At 36.7% G+C, this 21,820-nt stretch overlaps 1 protein-coding gene across 6 annotated transcripts in view; it reads left to right on the forward strand.

Moving 5' to 3' along the window:
- PDE1A (phosphodiesterase 1A) overlaps positions 1 to 21,820 on the forward strand; it is a 194,427-nt gene that overhangs the window by 55,740 nt on the left and 116,867 nt on the right. For all 6 annotated transcript variants that reach the window (XM_074548352.1, XM_074548353.1, XM_074548350.1 and 3 more), the window contains one exon: positions 62 to 175. In XM_074548352.1, the coding sequence (XP_074404453.1) occupies positions 72 to 175 (104 nt within the window). In that variant the 5' untranslated portion in view covers positions 62 to 71. The remainder of the gene's footprint in view (positions 1 to 61; positions 176 to 21,820) is intronic.

Here is a 21,820-nt window from a genome sequence, read left to right on the forward strand (position 1 = left end):
GTAGTGGACTAAGGACTGCTTTTACTTGCTGCTGAGCCTGACTGTAACTATATCGCTGTAGGACAATAACGATGGGGGCTCGAGCGACAGAAACAACTCGGGAACTGGAAAGCGCCTCTGTACAGTACCAAATAGGAGGACATGCAGAGAAAATGTGGCAACGACTCAAAGGAATGTGAGTAGCTTGTCTGCTTGGTTTTTTTTCTGTTCCTTGGGAAAGATAATTTTCTTCTGTTTGTTAAAATGTCTAATTAGCAGACGGGAGAGTTATCTTTAAGCTGTGAACAGTATTTGCTCCCACAATACAGTACATCGTTCTGCTTTACGATGGTGCTTAGATTAATGTCAGACTCTCTATTAGGTTCAGTCATCTCATTTAAAAGATGTGCAATAAGTGAGAGTTATTATCCAAATTGAAATGCAGGTAAGTCCTTCCAAGTTAGCACTTCCATATCTCTGATATGATTTTGTAAATGTTATCTTCAGAATCAGCATTTCTGGAGCTGTTTCATCATTGTTGTCAGTATGTATGGGTAAGTATATTATTGCAATTCTATAGGAGGAACTAATACTTTCTCTTTAAGACTGAAGGTAAAGAAGTAAATATTAAAAGGTGCTTAGCTATTAGGAAGCTGCTCTGTCTGGTTTTTGTCAATTATTTTGGTGTTCAATAATGCTAGAAACTATTTCAAGGAGTATTTGAGGGCATCACTGGGTACCTGCTGTGTCTAATTCACTGCTCTCAAATGCAGTTTTCATTTCAGTGCAAATGATTGGTAAATAAACATCTGCAACCTGTCAGAGTAAACTCTATCAGACTAGTGCATTCTAAACCCCTCAAATGTCAACATCTCCTTTTCAGTACTTGCCAGGTTTTTGATCTGAAAGCTGATGTCAGGATGTTACAAATGAATGCATGTTACACTTGTTGAAGCAAAGAAATGGCACTGTTATTTTTGCTGGGAAGATTTGTAATCCTGGATTTCTAAAGATATTCCACAGATGCTAAATAGTGCCTCAGCTGTTGAAGGTAAACAGGTTATTTAAGTGTGGAGGATTAGATGTGTCAGCTATGGCACTGCCTGTTTCCCTTGTGCATTGGGTAGAGACTCAAAGTGGCTGTGGGGAAGGGGGTTTCCACCATCTGCTTTCTTTAAGGAGAAATTGGTTTGCTTGATTGGAAAGTCACTTTTCAGGTGTGGCCAGGGATTTATCATAACTTCTCTGTGATATGCATTTGAATATTTGCTCCGAATCCTATCATCACTCTGTTTATCGCATTTTTTGGAAAAATGTCCCCATAAAATCTCCAAAGTGTACACAGCAGAGCAAATATTTTGATTGTTTGATGATGTCACACATTTTGCCCCTGAGTTTCTGCTGCCAAAGACCTCCATCAATTTGTGTTGATTTCCCTTAGTAGGGTCTTAGCTACTGTTTTTGCTCTGTAAGTTCTCTGTTACCACTAGACTTTTGGGTTAAAGCATTTCCTTTCAGCTGCCTCTGGAATGGTACCATTCAACAAACTAATGCAAATAACTCAACATTGGTGACACAGTACAAGACCTCCAGGAAATAAGGTTTATGCTTTTTTAGGAGTAGTTATGATATTTGGAATTTGTAGTGTGTCAATAAAAAATGGAACTTACCTGTTTGGAAACACCACACCTTTCACAGGCAACCTCATGAATGTTGCAACAAGATGATGCTAAAATAAATACGTGTATTTAAAAAACAAGCAGGTTATATTATTAGATATGTTCTCAGCTGACTGTTTTTCAGACTTACCAATATTCCATTTTAATTATTCACTAGTCAATTGGAAATCACTGACTAGTAGATATTATGAACATTATATGGGGAAATTTCAAAGAATTGAAATTTCCGGAGTAGATATCTGGGCTCACTTTATACTGTAAGCATCAATCATTAAGGAAAAGGATTCATTTTTTTTGTGGGCAGATATCAAAGCAGAAGCATGTTTATATATGGTAGGGGAGAGGGACAGATAAGTGGAACTGCCAGATAATCTGACTTGGGAGGAATTCTTTTATAAACAGTTGGGAGAATTGTTTCATCTTAGAGATGGGAACTGTTAATGTAACTACATATGATGACAAACTATTGAGCTTTCAAAATAGTGTGCAGTAGTATATTTACACTGAAGTCAGGACTTCGTGGTTTGAATTATGAAGCTGGATCGGTTCTTGCTGATAGAGTCCATAGACCTACATAATGTTCATGTGATTTCAACACAGTTTTACAGTATTTTGCCAGTCAAGAGTGCTGATTATCTTCTTGCAAGCAGGTCATTATTTCTGAAAGAACATTGGATTTAACTTAGGTAATTATCTGCGTAGTGTTCAAAAGCTGTACAGATTTATTAAAAATCAGCTTTAATTTTCTGCTAGCATTACATCTTTTTTTCATAATAGACTTTTAATTAAAAATTTGGCAGCAGAAGTCCATTTAACCTTGTATGTCTTGGAGTATTTTTGTTGTTAGCTTGTTGGCTTTTTAAAATTCATTTTTATGAAACAGAGGCTATTCTAGAAGATAGGTGAGTTGAATGCACTTAAAGCTAAATGAAAATCCTTATTTGAATGCCCAATAAGAAAAGCTGTCCACTGTGGAAACTTGAGTGAAAGGGCTTTTTATAGGTTCTCTATTCTATAGGCTTTCATAGATCTTGCTAGCCTAAGTGTTGCAATAAAGACTAGGATGTTTGGAATAAAATTAAAATGGTATATACCTTTTTTTTTATGATGCTTTACAGCCAAGTTCTTACTTTCAGATGGCAAGTAAAAATCCCACTCTGTTTTCCTTACACTGGAATTGCAGCAACCAAGGACATTATCTGTCAGAGAAGATATTTGAATTTCATAACCTGATCCTTAGCATTGGTGCTGATTTTATTGATGCCTGAATATATAAAACACAAGCTCAGTGAAACAAGAAGTGTGAAAGAGTTGTGTAAATTTGTCTTGACTGTAGCTTCTGGTTTTTGAATTGAGGTTTTTTCAGGATGCAGACTGCAGGCTTCTAATGTTTTGTAGTTCATGGAGAAAGCAAAAACAAATAACAAGAAGCAGCTAAATAACTTATATAATAGTGTGGCTTTTATAATTCTCTGCTATGCAGAAGAATAAAAACAAAAGCCATTCAAGCCACTTCAGGAACTCCAGCTGCCTGACTGAAGGGGAGTGTTGTATATCTTCCACTTCAAAAAAACACCTTGTCACAGCCCAGCCAAGGGGCTCCTTTTCAGCCTGTTTAAATGCCACCAGTTACACTTTTTCTCCCACAAACACTTATTCTCCATTGGATTGAATCTTTGTTTAGATAGTAAATAAACTGCCAGCTTAAATATATTATGGTGTCAATAGATCCAGATGATTTGCTGCCTAGGAGAGTTTGTCTTCTGCTGCTAGGGAGCTCAGAAAAAAAAGCTGCTTTTTAAAAGCATTTTGATTTGGAATGCAGAGAACCAGGTTTAAAGTAGATGTCTTTATGCTTACTGGCCTTGCAGTGTTTTGGTGTTCTCCTTAATCTGCACGTAGACTTAAGTCAAGTCTGTATTGTTCCTTGTTACGTGAAATCGTGTGCTGTTTTGTCTTTTTGCCACTTCACTCAACGTTAATGCAGAACAGGCAGACATCCCCTCCCCACCATCTTTTTTTATTTTGCAAGTAGACATCTTAGGTACCTTTGCAAGCAGGTTCTGCTATCCTCAACACTGATGGACATAGTATTAGGGGTGGGCTCCCTTTCTGAGCTTTGAATTTATTAGTGAATAATTAACTTGATTTTCATAAATATCTTTAGAACTGTTTCTAATTGGCCAGAAAAATGTCTGAATGAAAAAAGTTAAAGTCCAAGATTCCAGGAACTTGGGGACTGGAAATTCACATGTGGTTGGTATAGACTACTTTATGAACTTTTTACTGCTTGAAAATGGGAATGTGTTATTGCCATCACTGGTTAAAACTAATTTGTGATAACCTCTACGGCAAAAGGGATTTGAAAAACAGTCATAAGCTTCTTTCCTTAACTTTTTCCCTTTCTTTTCCTCAACATTCAACATTAAGAAACCCTGATTTCTGCAGGAATGAGAGTCTAAGTTGTCTTAGGTACTGAAAGGGACAGGCATGTACACCCAGTTTGTTGATCCTGCAATGCTGCAGTGACAAATTGCATGCATACACATTTTGTTGAGACAAAAAAGGAGCCTTAGTCACTGATTTGGGGAAATTTGGCTTGATGTCAAAGAAAGTAGAAAAATGGCTTCCCATGCACCTGCTGAATTATCAGAAGATAGCATTCTTTTAAAGACATTGAATAGAATCCAGATTAGCAGCCTAGTTAGGTCTAGAACAGATTAGAATGGGTAATTTTATTTAGAGAACAGTCATTCCTTCACTAGGTCGATGGATACTAGTGGAACAGCAGTAGAACAGTTTCCAGATATGACACAAGTCTTTCTTTTTTCAAGCTGCTTGTTTACAATTTATTTTATATTGTATTTCATGTTTGCTTATTGCCCTTGTTTCTGTGGTCGATTTACTTCAACTATAGTAGTTCAGTACAGCTTAACTGAAGAGATTACCAAAACAGAACATATTATGATACAAAAATGTATAAATTGGTGAGTACTGAATAAACAAAAAGAGGAGAAGAGACAGAATTACAGGTGCATACCTATGGTAAAAAGTACCAAGACAGATTTTTCACTTACTGCTAACTACATCAGGAACAAATGGGTATATAGTTCAAGTACTTTTTACTTGTCATGTTACCTATTTTTACTTCTTGTAATATGAAAACTTTCCTATGAAGTCATAAGCTCTTAAAAGTAATTAAAATTACAGGTATTTCTAAGGGGACTTTAAGTAAAATTAAAATTGATTTCAGAAATGCTCTAAACAGAAAATGGAAGGTATATGATGATATGCCTGTTGATTGATATGCATTTCATTATTGCTATAATTACCTAAGAATAGTTTCATTATAAATTGTGAACAGCTTCTTTTGCTTTTGAAAGCAAAGTGTGTTTCTGCACCGGAGCAGTCAGGTTAACAATTTATAATTATAATTTTGTAGCTTATAAACATGTATCTAATTAACCATAATATGAAAAATTTCAAATTGTCAATAAGTCTAGATGTTAAGCTACTTAACATTAGAAATTTAGAGAACTTTTGTATCCAGTCATATTATTTTACTGTTAGAAAGGTATTTCCATTATTATAATATAGATAATAGGCTTAGAATTAATTTTCAGGTTCGTACTAAGTTCTTTCAATTTCTGGCATGTACCAATGCTGTTGATGATTTAGAATAAATGTTGATTTTCCAGTTTACTGTGAGTAGGTAAATTGCTGTACCCATACGAAGCTGTACTAGAAATTATTGCAAATTGAAGAATTGAGCACAATTGTGTGCACAAACCATAATTTGCCTACGATACCAGTAAGAACAGCAGCAGTGGTTTTACAGGTGTCTCTGAATAATGCAATAAAATACTGAGATTCCCCATTAGAGCTTTAAATGAGCATGTTTATACATCCCTCACATTGGTGTCCAATTAAAATTAAGTATTATATCTAAGGACAATGAAAAGGAAATTAAAGATAACATTTTATGAAGCTGACTACTAAACTACAATTAAATCTATATATTCTCTATTTTTTTTAGCTTAGACATCTGACTGTACTTATGTTACAACTGAGACTTCTAAAATTTCCTAAAAGACACTTTCTGTGGCTATTCACCTTATAAGTGTTCCATTCAGATCTCTGCTTAGAAAGAGATTGTGTATAGCTGACTACACAAATAATGACTTTCCTCTTGAGCTCCTGCCAACTCCTTGTGCAGGCATCCTTGATTGCTGACCAATTTTTACAAACATTTCTTTAAAAACTTTATTCTCTAATTTAGCTGTTGCCCACTGAGGCCTGCCACAGTTTCTCAGAGCTATGGGTCAAAACCTCAGAGATCCTATTGCCCTCCCACATGTAACTCCCAGGTTCTGCTCCACCTCCACAACAGAGTGAAGTCAAAATATCTGGATAGGAGAAAAAAAGGCCTTTTGTCTTGCTAATTATATAGAGTTAGAAAAATGCAAATGCCTAAATACTGAAATTACATAGTTACCAGTGGAAGCTATAATAAAAATAGGCATTCACTTCATACATCTGAAAGAGAAACATAACCTCAGGTTTATCAAAATTGTGCCTGACAGAATTTTTCCTGTAAGATGTCAAAATAATCCTTTAGGAGTGAACCCATTTAGTACTGTTCCATTTTGTTTGTGTTTTCTCTCTGATCTGGCTTGCTCCTGGTATAATCTCTGGAGAAGGGCTAGAACAAAACAGTTGCAATTATTTCTGCTACCATTTACAGGAGACTATTTGACAAATAAGACTGCAAAAAAAGTGTAAGACCTATTCTGGTAGCGAGTCCTCCAGTACTACTGTATTGTATCTAACATGAAAGGCTTATATTTGTCAAAACCCCCTCCAGATATTCAAAGCCTTCCAAAAGGAAGGGAAATAACCAACTAACTAGCTAAGGGCAAATGGACTAGGCTTGACCCACAGACTGCACAGTGACTGAGTTCTTTACACCCTCTCAGACAACAACAGGTCTTTGGATTGATTTTTTTTCCTTTACTGCCTTCCCATACCATTTCATTTCATACTTGAGGTCACCAATGCAATTTGTGGAATTTTTAAAACAAGGCTTCATAAAGAGGCTCTATAGAGGCAGTCAGAACTTCATACAAAGTAAATCCTTTCATTTTACTAGTGAGATAGGGAAAACTGAGCAGTTGTGACTAAATGGAGAGAAAATTGCACTCTGCTGTGGTTAAGGGAAGCTAAACAGAAATTGAGTACATCACTTACAAAGTTACAGCTGACAATGAAATGACTCAGTTTTCACAGTCCATAAAGCTTTGCAATTAGTCAGGCAGTGCTGCAGACTGAAGAAGCCAGCCTTCTCCCTGACCTCTCTTTTCTCTTACAAAGATGCTTAGATTTGTAAAGAACTACTGCATCCAGTTTCTGTTAAAGGCTGCAGCTGGTCACAGCACAGACACACATTTCCTGAGCACATACATGCAAGGAATAGTGATTTTAAAGGACTATGTGACTTGCTCCTAAAAGCTTCTGTGATTCTGACTATTGGCCAGCAGATGTTATTTTATTTGTGAAGAGAAATCCTGTTACCATGATATTGTATTTATTCCTGTGGATTTTGCTAGAAACGTGATTTCCAAAGTGGTTCGTTTTCTGTGAGTGGAGTGAGTTTTTCAGATGCAATATCCATAAAAGGTGACCATTTTCTGCAGTTACTGTGGGTTACGTTGTCTCCCACAATACGTTTTTGATTCCAAACTCTCATTGCTTACTCCATGCTCTTGTGGTTTTTTGTTAGCTGTTCTAGTGTGACTGGTAGTGATACCACCCAGGGATTTCTTCTGAGGTAAAAACAGCATAGCTTTTTTTTTTTTTTTTTTTTCTTTTCTCTTAATTTTTATTGGCTCCTGGGCTGGATTCCCTCTGTGTGTTCATACCAAGTTTCATCCTTACAATGGAGAGAGCTGTCTGAGGATGGGACTGCCTGAAGTTAAAGGAGATGGTCTCACTTGAGCAGCTCTCTAAGAAAACAATCATGGTCTTGCATTTGTTATGTTTCAAGTCCTTGATTCTATGGTATTGTCAATCTCGTCCTAGGGTACCTAATATTGTAACAAAACATGACAGAAGATGTTGATCCAATGTGAACTTCTTCTGAGGGTTCAATTTTGTTCTGGTATTTTTGAAAGGCTAACTTTGAACTAGCAGGTTTTATGAAGATCAAGCAGTGCCCACGTCACTGCACAGTTATGATGCACAGATAACATCTGTGCTTTTGTAGCCTACAAATAGCTGGCCTGAAAGAAGGCCAGGATAAACATCCGTGTTGTGTGCTTGGGCTAGTTCAGGACAATTGCAATCATTTATTTGCACCTCAGCTGAATCAGTGAAATACTGCTGGGTAACCTATAACCAGGTTGTTTGCCTTGGCTATAAGGCCCTTTGCCACTGCTGGCAATATCTTGTGAATCTGCAAATCAAAAAAAAAAGCTGAAAAGTGCTTTATTAGAATTTTTATTCTTGAAGTGAATGATCTGAGAATGAATACTCATTAGCTGCAATTGTGCTGCTTATGCTCTGTACACAAAGCTGGACTGTAATGAGATTTAGTGTGGTTTAGTTTGAATGAGTACGAGAAGGGTGTTCATCTGAGTCAGTGTCGTGAAATGACAAAAAGCATTCCCAAGTTGCTTGTCTCTTTGACAATTTATGCAAATATGTCTGATTTTAGATGTTCCACAAAAGCCATTATACCTTGAGGTATCATGTGCTGGAAAACATTAAAATAACATGGATGTTAAAGCTTTGCTTTTTTCAGGATTAGCAGTGCTATAAATATCACTCCAATGTTAAAAAAAAAGGAAAAGTGCTTTTTTTTTTCTTCACTGATCTCATGTTTGTAGTCATTATCATTTAGCATTTTTGCATGATTGTGTTGCTATGTATTTAGTAAGTTTCTCAGAACGAGACAGTTGAATTCCAGCCGTTCAACCCTCCAAGCATAATGCAGATATTATTTGAAGCAGTGTTATTTAACTAGGAGCGACCTCAAGGAAGATGTTTGTCTGTACAAGTGCTTGTGCTCCTTTATCTATTGTTTGACATTGGCTGCAGTTTGTTTGACCCAAACGTTCTCCAGACTTTTGGCGCCCCAGGAAAACAAGTAGCCTCCATAAATATTATGGAGACATTTAATTGTTGTGAATTTCTCGGATAAATAGTGTTTGAAGGCAGCTACATTTGAATTGTTCACTGTTAGTGTAATTTACGCCAGAGTAAAGAACAAACTGCTGGGTAGAATTTACTTCTTTATTCAATTGTTCTACTATATAGAACTGTTCTGCCTGGGAAATTTGAAATTAAATAAGTTTTTTTCCCTTCTGTGTTGTCGGCAGAGTTTATTAAAGAATTAACACCTAACATCTTGCTTACCTGCCATTATGTGTTTTGTATTTTTATTTACTGTGTTTTGAATAGTTTATTTTTTTTGTTTGTTTTTATTTTGCAATACCTTGGACACCTCTTAGTAGAATTCTGTAGCTCTTTCTTTTGCCATTTTTCAGTTCAGTCTTAAAATCATCTTGGTTTCAGTTCAATCCTAAAATCATCTTGGTTTAAGGGAGGACTCAGGAGTTGCAGAATTCTTGAATTGTGTTACAATTTGGGAAAACATTGTTATTAACAGAATTTAATTTTAAAATCCTTTTCAATGTTTATATATTAAATGCAATCTCAAATGCATTTTTAGGTTGAATGATCAAGGGAATAGCATGACACTTTGTGCTTCATTTTCTATATTGTCTTCAATAGAGGAAGGCAAAGAATCTCAGGAAAAGGAAGAATTCATGGTGGTTTTAGAGATTAACTGTATTCTTTTCATTTCCAGTAATGAAAAATGGTATTGCAGCTTTACATATGGTGACTGAATTGAAATAGACTCAAAAAGTCCTGTGTAAAGCTCTATAATGGCATTGTAAAGTGACAACAGATGTGATTTCTCACACTAAAATGCATTCTTATCGTTTGACAATGATTCTCATTATGATGATACTCCTGGCATGGAACTAAAATTTTTCTACATTGTACAAGCTATATTAAATCTGTCTTTAGCTGGCAACCATGCCTTAGTGAAGTTGGCAGAGTACCACATGTATGGGATAAATTCTAGCTTTCTATATGGGTGTGATTACAAAAATCTACATATGATGCTTCACTTCTGAAAATTAGTTGATTTTTCACAAAAGGGCTGCTGCATATTGTAATTCTGAATCTCAGCAAGAAGTACTTCATGGCCAGGCTATGGCTCTATTTGCTCAGTCATCTGCTTTTATTCAGTCTATTATGATCTAATAATATTTAAATGCACTCCAGTTCCTGGCTGTATTGGGGTTTTGTGGTTCAGTCTGAAAATCCTTTAGATTTACAAGACTGCAGTTCAGAGATGTAAGAAAATTTCAAGATCGAACAATCAATTTTTTCTTTAGGTACAATGTATATTTCACTACAGGTTTTTCTGAAATGAACAGCATGAAAATGGTTTGGGGTCTTTGAATGAATAATAGAAAATATATGTAGTAGTTTTTGAGGAATTAAGATAGTAATGTTCAAGTTGTGCCGGTAGACCATAGAACTTCAGCCTGTGATTTCTCAATCCAGTCAATAATCAAATAAAATTAGCCTGGTTCTGGTCTCACTTAAACCAGCATAATTGGACACTATTGAATTACAACACAATAAATGAGACCTCAAAACAGATTTACTTTATTGTGACAAAAGAGCACAGCATTTCATGGATGCTGTGGAATTTGGCTAAGGTAATTCCTTTTTATGAACACCGGGCTATGTCAGGCATGTTATAGTTTTCAGTGTTAGTTCTTATTGGATATGATTCTTATTTTCTTAATTGGTAAGTGAACAAATCCCCTGATAGGATTCCCTGAATTACCTTTGTTTTCCCTTTCCCCTTCTCCCAAGGGAAAGAACCATGTTTACCTCCCTTTGTCTATCACTTGGCTGCAGCTATAGTAGTAACACAGAAACAGATTGCACTGAATTTGCTATTTATTGCTCTGATTTTGGATTTTTGCCACTCTCACTAATGAGCTATGTTTTTGCAGATAGACAAATTAAGCATGGGCTCCTCAGCTCACATGCATTCAATTGTATCCCAGTTTGTCATTAAATTTATTTTTAACAATAAAATCAGCAGATTGTAATTTATATTATGATTATCACAAAAAAATCTCACCACATATAATGGAACTGTGAAGCTTTGACAGCGCAGATGAGGGCAGTTAGACCTTGAAAGAAAAAACCAGTTGCACAGCATCATCTAAAATTTTATTTTGGCAGTTTTTCTGTAGGGATTTGGGGAATGGGAACAGCAGGAAAGGGAGGGGCCAACTTTATCTAATAACATCCTCACTCAAAACAAATAATTACACTGCATTCCTTTCTATTAGCATGGCAGGCACAAGATTGGACAGTATTTGGTATAGAAGTAGAGGTATCCACCACATTAAGTGATCAAGTCTTAAATGTTGTGCTTGCATTTTTACAGGTAGCTGAAGGATTCTCTGTATACACTCATCACTTCTAAAAGTGTTTAATGAAAGTAGAAGTTTTGTTTTTTCTGTGTTGAGTTGCCTCAGAAGAAAATGTCAGAAGCACAAAAGTCTTTGTTGCTTCACTTCATGATTAAATACAGCCTTCCCTATTGAAAGAACTCTTTCCCTATTGAAAGAACTCTTTTATTTTGCATTATTGTCCTGTTACAAAATGTCTATTCCCATCACAAATATTTCAGTTTCCCCATTCTTCCCTTCATAATTAACACTGAAAGCCTAACGTTGTGAGGCTAGAAGCTGCCATTTCTTCATGTGCAAAGATTTAAGCTCAGCATTTGCATATGTAAAAGAGGTGTTTTACTCAGTAAACTATCACATTACCAAAAGTAGACTACTAATAAGCAAATGTAGGCTACTATTTTTAATTTAAATTTTATTGTCCATAAGACATCAAGATATACACAGGTAATTACAACTACCCAGATTGCCTTATCTTTATAAATGGATTATGAAATTGAAAATGAGGAAAGGTGTTATCTGGGAACCAATATATTTCCAATTATAGTGAAGGGACTACACAATTGTAACACTTCTATTCAGGCCTTTGTACTTCAATGGAAGGTAGCTTTTATTCTGTTCACATTAACACTTTCTTAAAAGATTAAGTAATCTTGAAAAGGTCACGTTTATACTGTTGGAAAAATTAACACCAGAAATTCTCACTCATCTGTGGCAGCTTCAGTTCATAGCTTTGAATTCAAAGACATGTGCTTGCTTCAATAGTCAAGCTCTTTGCTTCTCACTTACTTCCGCAATCTTTTTTGGCAAGAAGAGTTACCTTTAATCCAGATTGTTTGTAGGAATCCATGTAATTTCAAGGATCTGCCTTATTAGCATGTTTAAATGGATAATGGATGTGGCATGGAATAGGAATGAACTATCAGAGCTGGGGTGTTAGTTTTAATTCACAGTCATAACTGGTGTGCTGAGAAATAAAATCCCTAAATTGTATCAAAAAGATTTTCCCTCAGTGAAGCTGAAAAACACAAGGAAATGTTATGCCAGTACTGTTCATGGCAAAGCCAGTGCTGAAGCACTGTTAACAAAACGATGAGATTGCCTCCCTCCCCCAGCACAACTGGAACAATGGAAAACACAGAATCAAAGATGCAGTGCTTTATATTTGCTTGGCACCATGCTAACTTAATCAAGAATGAACTTGCTCAAGGATTTTTTCCATAGAAATAGGACAACAAGCCGTTCTGGTACCACTCCCAGAGTGTGACTCACAAAGAGAAAGCAGCAGAGAAAGACAGCGTTTTTTTTTCCTTTCATGAAACCACTCACTTCCCTGCAAGGTTATGCACTTGTTTTGTTTTTAAATGTGTTACTTTGATTCTTTTCCTACTGATGTTTGAAAAATTAGTCTTAAACATAGATTATGTCAGTGTTGATGGAGCAGGTTGTCATCCCCCTCCATTTTTTCTGAAAGATGGATGCCACGTTCTGTGTTTAGTCACTTCAATGCAATGCGAAATCCTGACAAGAATGCAAGTTCCTGTGGCTCCTTACCAATTTGTTTGTTCAAGCAAAACAGACCAAATGATCCCAATAAATTTTCTCTCATCATTCATTCATTAGCCTTAAGAAGAACTGTGATACTTTTGGAGTGGATGGCTCTTCGTTCCATCCTCCAAACAAAAGTCTGGATAGTGGCCAGACTTGGAAAGTAAGTCTATAGGGTTCACAAAAATAGTGTTTTAGTCTGATATTTCCTGATCTGCTTACAAAGACAGTCTTTGCAGTAGGGAGTTTTTGTAGTGGTTATATGTGGGTGCACCACAACCTTCCACCCTCTGCATATTCACGTAGACTTCCATCTCATTACTGTCTAGCTATTAATTGTATGTGTCTGTGAACAATGATGGCTTCAAGCACTCAGCTGTCAATATGACTTTCCCAGATGAACATCTGAGTAGGCGTAAATGTCATGATAAGCATGCTGCCTTCATGGATCGCACAAAGTTATTACCTCCTTTTTGCTGATTCTTATGTAACTATACTTTTGGCTGATAAAGTAAAATAAATAGGTTTTAGTTTTCATAATGAGCTATGTTAAACATATATATATATACACACACACACACAAGATCTGTCAAAATTCCTCTTACTGATAGTGATATTTTTTCCTTCCAAATACTTGTCAAATCTGATGGATACTCTTTCTCATATTCTTACTTAGATGAACTTGAATGCTGTCAAGAATTTTGGTTATATACTCCAATATCAATTCAAGTCACCAACACCAAATTGCCCTCAGAAACCATGGAAAAAGAAATTAATTGAATAATTCAATTTACTTAAAAATAATCTTTAGGGGCAGCATCACTGCATGCCCCTGATAAAAATGTATCTGAGGGGCTGGATGCATCCATGCTTTTGGATAAATTTATATAGATTTGTTTTGTTTTGTTTTTTTTTTACTGTGGGTTTTCCAAAGTGAAATAGTGCTGGAACTATAATAAATAGCAGGAAAATAATGTAAAATTATGACATGGAATTGCTACTTTAGACAAAACTGACAATGCCATTCAGAAGTAGAGCAATGCAATCTCCACAGTTAAGACAGGTCTTGTTTAATGGAGAATAGCACAGAAAGATATTTTGTAGCAAAAAAAACCCCAAAACCCAAATCAAAACTGGCATGATCAGTAAGCTCCTGTAACAGCACATGTTATTATTAATTACAGTAGAGCATGCAAAAAGATTTGAGTTTCTAGGGCTCTGTCCTCTGGGCTGTTTAGGTTCCAGGCTGCTGGTGCAGCTGATAGGCTGCTCTGTTAGTGGTGCTTCTCCTTGTGAGTCCAAGTCTGACATATGTGATGAAATGCAGAATACTGATAATCAGAAAAGAAAACCAAACCCAGAGCTTAAATGCAAGATGTTTGAGGAATTTATATGTGAATATGCAGGCTGCCAGTACTCATTTTATTTAGCATTTACTGCTACTCCAAGCAGACACTTTTAAAATAAATTCTTTATTGCAGTTTTGTGAGGGGTTTTTGTGTCAGGGTCAGGAGCTTGAAATTTCTAATTTCTTGTTAGACCAGTGCAGGAAAAAACCCAAGCAATGTTGCCTGCTACTTTTAAGCCTTTCAGGGAGCTTCTTTTCAGTGGCAGTTGCAGAACGTGAATGTGAAAATGTTTAAACCAAATGTTCCCTAGGCATCTCTCAGTGTCTGTATGATCCTCAAGTGCTTCAAAGCTTTCAGAAAAAGCATGGAAACAAAAATATTTCTTATATATTAATCCTTTGTAAAAGGTGGCACTGATTTTTTCTATTAATGCAGTTGAATTAAATAGAAAATTCTCCTTTGCTTCCATTTAACTGTTCTAAATCAAAGTTTCTGAACATTCTTCTCTTGATCTACCTCAGTGAAGAGCATAGTTGTGTGCAGGGCATAAGAAACTGTGCTCGGGAGTGACTGATGGTTGTTGACATCTCAGACAAAATAGAGAAGTGAAGGTTGAGCTTCTAGGAAGTAATTAGAATGTTTAAGTGCCTGGACCTGAACTTTTGATGGACTTTAATGAGGTTTTTAATAAGACTTTTGATAGTCTTGCCTCAATATGTAGTGCTAATAAATTCCACCATTAAAGATTCTGTTTGGATAATGGACATAACACAAATTATGTTACTGGAGTAGCCATTTGTCACAAGAAACAAATGCAATCTGCTGTTGTCTTCTTACCCATTCCCCTCTTCTTAGCTCCATTTACATGTGTCTGTGTTTCTGCAGATCTTTCATCATAACTCATAGCTTAAAACTCCTCTGAGTTCTTGTTCAGCAGTTTTTTCCTAGTGTTTTATTTCAAGTTTTCTCCCCATACCAGTGTGGAAAGTTTAACGGTCTGGCAGTTTAAGCAGTGTCTCATTTTTCTGTGTCTGTTTTAACCCTTGGTCTGGAAAAAAATGCTGCAGCTTTTTGGGCATGTGCCAAAATAAAAAAGGAAAAGTGCCAAGTTCTTAGTTTTAAAATAAGACCAGCAAAAGTGTATGAGATGATTCATCACTTCCTGGCAAGTGTAATTATCACTGCAGTCACCAATCTCTATCTACTTGCATCCTTGAAAGATATGCTAAATGTTACTGTAAGTTCCAAAAGTTATTGTTTCAACTGAATCAACTTAAAAGAATCAAGAGCATCACAGGTGTGTGATGGAAATGATGCTGATCTCTGGGACTCTCAGAGCTGCCTTCCTTTAGATTGGCCTGCAAGAAATGTGTCACATTTCACATCAGTGTAAAGGTGGAGTATGCTGAGTTTACAGTAGTAGCTATACAAGGGAAAGTATTTCAATTGGTTTAGCTATTGTTTGTCATTGTTGGAAGCTGACTGCTCAAATTTGAAACCAGTTCCACCTCTTACCCGGACATTTATTCTTTGCCTGGACTGGGATGTTGGAGATACAGTCATTATGTTTAGTATTCAGCTCATGTACTTTTTTTACACAGTTTAAGAAAATCACTTGTAGCTTCACTCCTATAGGTGCTCCCTGGCCATTACCTATAACAAAAGAATCTTATTTTGAGAAGGTATAGTTGTAATTTCTCTGTGCTTTGAACCTCGTAAAAATGACTCAAAGCATAATTGATTCTGCCTATAAGTAAATTGGGATGTGGGATGCATTCTCACCAGTCACTGCCTGAAGTCTAAAACAAAAATCAGACTTGGTAACATACCAGTGTACTCATTTCTCACATAACATATGTTGTGAGAGCTTTGGGGTAGCAATGAGCTTTTTTGTTCTGTTTGTATAGCAACTACACAGATGGTCTTTATCTACCACTGGCAAATTTGGGTAGTATCACAGCAAACAAATGTTTAAAATACATTGTTTAAAAGTTTTACAGTACAGGAAAAATTTTTCCAAGTTGTTATGAATGATTTCTGTGTCAGTGAAAAGTTTTTGCCTAACAAATAATGCTGTTATTTAGTATTTCAGCACTTATTTTTTGCATATCACCTAACCTCAGCTCATAACCAGGGGACTGGTGCAAAGAGCTGCCTTTATTCTCCAGATTCTGTGGCATTCAACTCTAGCTGAGGGTCTCTCCTGTGACCTTGTGTTGTTGTGTGTTAGAATCAAAGCCTTCCCAAATGTGTCTCATCCTGGAATGCTGCTCAAAATGGAGGAATCCAATGGTGTGTAACAAAAGAAATATTAAGAGCAGCAGAAAGGGAGGGGGAAATTACTTCAGTGGAAGTAGCAAGGGAGGGAAAAATCCCCAGAAGTAATAGCTGTGGAATGGGCACAACTCACACTATCTGAATTCCTTCCATCACTTTGCCCAGCTGGGACAAAACAGAATTTCAAAGTAGGTTTCAGCTTTAGAATGACTGAATTAATTTTCTGCCCAGGAGGACTGTCCAAGTGTGCATACTTTTCAATACTTTACATCAGGAGAACGAATGGAAATTTTGTGTATTGTGATATTCTATTTAGAATCTTGGATTTACCTTTTAAAATTTCATGGTATCAGAAAGTGCTAGAGGTGGAAGTAGATTTCATTTCTAGATTTACATTAGAGTAATTAGGTACCTGGGAAGGATGCCAAACAGCTCCTATGTATCCACATATTCTTTAGAGTTCAGATTAGTTATCTTTGACTCCTTCAGGAAACCTGTATGAGGCTGACTTGGGAAATTCCAGTACTCTTTTTACTAACTCTTCCCTCAGTCAAAGATGAAGAGTCCTTTAAGAGGCTGAAACAGGATACCCTGCTTTACTTCTGTGCTTGTAACTTAAGGGGAGTTACAGATGCATTCTTGCATTATAATGTTGCTTAACTTGAAAGACTGCATTGTGCTGATGAGAAAGGGTAAGGAGGTTTGCTGAATTCCGGATTGGACTGAAGATGTTTTTTCCCTAAAACTAAGATTATGTGTATGCAACAAATTACATGTATCCCTATGGTTTAGTCAGTCAGACTGGTCAAGTGTAGTGGCCTTTTCCAAGGTTCTTTATTATAAATACCTTCCAAGGTATTTCTCACTGTGATTTGAAGGTTTATTTGCATTCCTGACTGACTGAGCAAGTGTCTGATATTGTCAATAGGGTTTGTCAGCAAGTTGGCAGAATGTAAGTTTTCCTTTCTTGGCACAGATAACATTAAGAAGTTTATCAGGGAATATTATGCAGACTCAAAATCTGTCAAAAACATGAATGACAGTGTGACAGAAACCACCTGCACAGCTCATGATATTCTTGGATCAAAGTACCAGCAGGAAATCACTGCAGTATTCCAAATAGTAAGTATGGTTTTGTAACAAGGCAGAAATCTTGAGAAAAAGTAGATATTTACTTTTTGTCACTTTCAAGCAGTTCCTTAAAGCTTGTACAAAAGGACATACTTCAATGTGTGGCAAGTGCTAGTAAGAAATAGTGAGTTACATATCCACAAACTAACAAGCTCTGTCTGAAACTAGGACACCTGCTACATAACAGGGACAAAAAAAGATGCTACTAGATATGACTGCATAGGAAAGGGGTTTTAGAAAAAGCTGTTGCTACTTGAGTCACTGAAATGAAAGTTTGCTTTATATAGGAAAAGAAACAAAGGTAGAAAAAATACCTAGTGTTGGCAAATACTTTTAGTCCATAAAGTAAAACAGCTTTTGAAGGGAAGAAATTTCACCAGAAAGTTCAGTGCTGAACTTAGAAGTCTGAGTTGAAAGTGACCTCTCCAAGATCACGTCCATGGACTCATGAAAAGCTCAGGGCTCTTAGATCCCAACACAGAGTCTTATCTGTCAGTCCATGCTGTTTAAATTTGTATAAAAAGCAAAAATAACCAGATTATTTTTGCCATTAATCTACTTTAAATGCCACTCGCATCACTTAACAAAGGACATCCTGTGAAGTGATCAGCTTCCACCATCAATATGGCCTAAGTGTGCAAGGCTTTATACAATATTAGCAATAACAAGCTCAATTTCTGTAAGTTAAAATTGAAGCTGCCTAGTATGTATTCAGATGTCAGTTCAATGTCACAACTTTAGATAAATGTAAGAAAAATTGTGAGGATAATTTACTTACCAGTCGTAATGTGTGTAAGTTACCAAGGTGGCTTCATAGTTGGGAAATATCCAATCTATCTTTAAATTTTAGTTGTCAACATCACTTTGGATAGATAGATCCAAGGAAGGATCATTCCTTAAAATAGTTGTCAACAGAAGGATATTTTCCTGCAAATTTGAAGGTATGATTTTGATACTAGTTGGTTGAAATTAGAGTACAAGGGTGAACTGTTTGCTGGGTGGTGGCTTTGCCTTTAAGACATAGTTTTTCACAGCTGTGGTCACTGTGAGTGAATACAGTGACTTGCTTCATCACCTCTGTTGTTCTCTGATTCCTTGAGATACATATCCATATAATTGGTTTTAGGGCTCAGAACAACTTTCTAAGAATCATACACTGTCTGTAAAGTGTATTTGGCAAAGAATTATCAAAGGGGTTTGTTTGTCAGGAAAGAAAGATGTTTCCATGACTCTGAAGACCTCTGACATGGGTGCATTTTTGTTCTTTGGAATAACATTAACTTATAGAAAGACCTGTAAATAGAGTGAGAGACAAATTAGAATTCAAAATTATCCTAAAACACGATAAAATTGTCATCCCTTTGCCATGTTTATGTGGCAGTAATCAGCTGTACAAATATACGATGGGGTTAAACCAGCTGCACTGCAATATCATGGAAAAGGATCTGGGAGGCAATCAAAAACTTGAACAATAGTGAAATGTCCTGCTGTTATGAAAACAAGTAAAACATCATGCTGGGAGATATAATCTCTGCTAGCACTTGTGAAAACTGACACAGGCATCTGACTTGTGCAGCTCATGCTTCTCTTTCCAAACACTGATCATTGTCTTGGATTGTATTTTTTCTCTTGGTTGCAAAATGCTATTTATGTATCCCATTTAGAGCTCTACATGTCCATCACAGTGCTGTTCTTGAAAGGTTTTGTACCCTTTTTAGTGTTTACAATGTCAACCTGAAATGCAAAGTGTTTTTTATTTGCAGATCAAACTTGTGAAGAGCAAATGCAGTATTTCAGCCTATAATTCTGAAATATTTGTCCTAGATTATCATAGTGTTTTGTTTGGTTGGGGTTTTTTTGGTTTGTTTAGTTTTTTGTTGTTGTTGGGTGTTTTTTGTTTGCTTTCAGGGAACTGGAGTACATGTTTGTGTTGAGTGATTGGATCTTCCCATTTTTATCCTTTTCAGGAATATGCATTTTCAGTTTTGAAATTTTCAGTCTTAGATGGAATGCAATTTTCTTCAGCATCTGCAAATGCAGTTTCATAGTGTAATATTTGATCTAACAGGAACATGCTGAGATGTGAAGTGTATCAGACCCAGTTATTCTAAGAACTAAATTTACTTTCTGTCTTATTTCCTCATGGCTGGCAGCCATTGCTGGAAGAGACCAATGAAGACACCAGATTATTTAAATCTGCAATTATTCCTGGTGTTTCCAGAAAGCTGCAGGTCTCTGAGTTTTCAGTGGCTCCCTTCTTACAGTCATGTTTCTAGCTTTTGATACCCTGACTCACTTGGAAGCTCACTTCATCATTATGCCAGATCTTTATTCCTCCAAGGCTGTGTAACATGAGCTTCTGCATGGCACAGTCACTGACTGTCCTGTGAATCCCTCTCTGAAGATATGGTTCCCCAAACCAGAAAAATCCAAACCACCAAAACAATGATTTCTACACGGGATACAAAAGATATTATCAGAAATAGAAAGCAACATGGTTTTATATAGAGATGTTATTGGCATTTCCTTGGTCTTACCTTAATTTTCTTTTCTGAAAATGTTCACACCAAACTACCTTAGCAGAGTTGACCTGAGTAGCCCGTGACATTTTCCTTAAGCTATATGTTTTTGAGAAATGTTTTTCTTAACCGTGGTTTATGAGTTGGTCTGTATAACAACATTAAAAGAATAATTTCCTTAAGGTTAAAGAGTGTCATGGAAGAATTCATATAACTAATCTCGATAAGGGGATAATTAAATTGCATTGATCCAAGTGAAAAAAAGTTTGTAGTTGTAATGGAAATTTTACTGACAAATGTCCTGTGCACACAGATGCTCAGCTGTATAGAATCAGAGCAAAAACCAAACTCATAAGTGCCTCACACTTTAAGAAAGGCTGCTAAATGGACAATTATATTTTAGCACCTGTCATACAGCCATTATTTATAACAAGCTCATTTCATTTTACATGCTACTTAAGTGCTCACCATTGTTAAATACTTTGTTGTTTATATGTATCTTTAGGGTAAAGTCTCTTCACTGAACCAAACCAGAATCATTCTATATAATTGAATTTAAAGTCTTTAATGCACTATAGTGGCCTTGCAATAAATATTGTGGGTTACTTCAAATAAAACTGAGGAACAAGAGCAATTGTCTCAATCTGAACACAAACAATTAACCGAACACAAGAAGTTCAAGCAATGAGCATCAAGAAATTGAAGAGCAGAATCAGGGAAAAGGGTGCAAGCTCAGTCAGCACTGTTTGCAGTTAAGTCATAGGGAGGGGAGCATTGGCCACTAAAGGGTTTCTTGGACCCATGCCTGGTTATCTTGGTGTAAGGCTTGCAGAAGATTCTGTGCTAAGGCCCCTGATCAGGGCTCTTCTGTAACATTTGGGTTTCTGAGCTGCGCTGGTGCTGCCGTCAGGCTATGTGGAGACATGTCGAGCATCATCATGGCTCATATTGCTGTTGCATGAAAGGGTGCAATTTCTCACTTGGAAAATTGCAGTACATTTTGATAGTATATCTGGAAGAGTATCTGACAGGGAATACCCAAATTCAGGGCTCTTGGGCATGAAAAGTTAGTGGAAAGTGTGTTTTCCCTTAACTTCAAGAGCTCCAAAACCTGTTTCTTTAAATAAATAGTTTCTTCCTAAGTCTATCTCAAAGTGCACATTTCATTTTCCACTGCAGTTGTCCTGATTAGTTAAGGCATATCATAACTTGATAGGTCTGTTAGTTGGGAGCATGATTTACCACGTAAAAAAATATTTAATGAATATTGCTCCATCTGCTCCTTGAGGATCACGCTGACAGTAAGTCATAGTGGGTGCTACTGACATTGGTGGGACCGATGTTACAACTTCTCTCCAATGTGAATGAAGGATGGTCCGTTTTTCAAAAGTCCAAAATGAGACTTCTGCAACTCATTATGGGAAATACTGAAGTAATTACATTTTGTTTAACTGTGTTGATTATTCTTAATGAATAACAATTACACCCCCAGGCAGTGCTACAGGCTGGGAGTAGTGGCTGGAAAGCTGCCCAGCAGAAAAGGACCTGGAGGGTGCTGGTTGGCAGCAGATGAACATGAGCCAGTGTGTGCCCAGGTGGCTGGGAAGGCCAGTGCCATCCTGGCATGTATCAGGAATAGTATGGCCAGTAGGACCAGGGCAGTGACTGTCCCCCTGTACCCAGCCCTGGTGGCACCACACCTCGAGTCCTGAGTTCAGTTTTGGGCCCCTCGCTACAAGGAAGACATTGAGGTGTGGGAGTGAGTCCAGAGA

The sequence above is a fragment of the Zonotrichia albicollis genome, chromosome 10 (genome assembly GCF_047830755.1).
Source record: "Zonotrichia albicollis isolate bZonAlb1 chromosome 10, bZonAlb1.hap1, whole genome shotgun sequence".
NCBI lineage: Eukaryota > Metazoa > Chordata > Aves > Passeriformes > Passerellidae > Zonotrichia > Zonotrichia albicollis.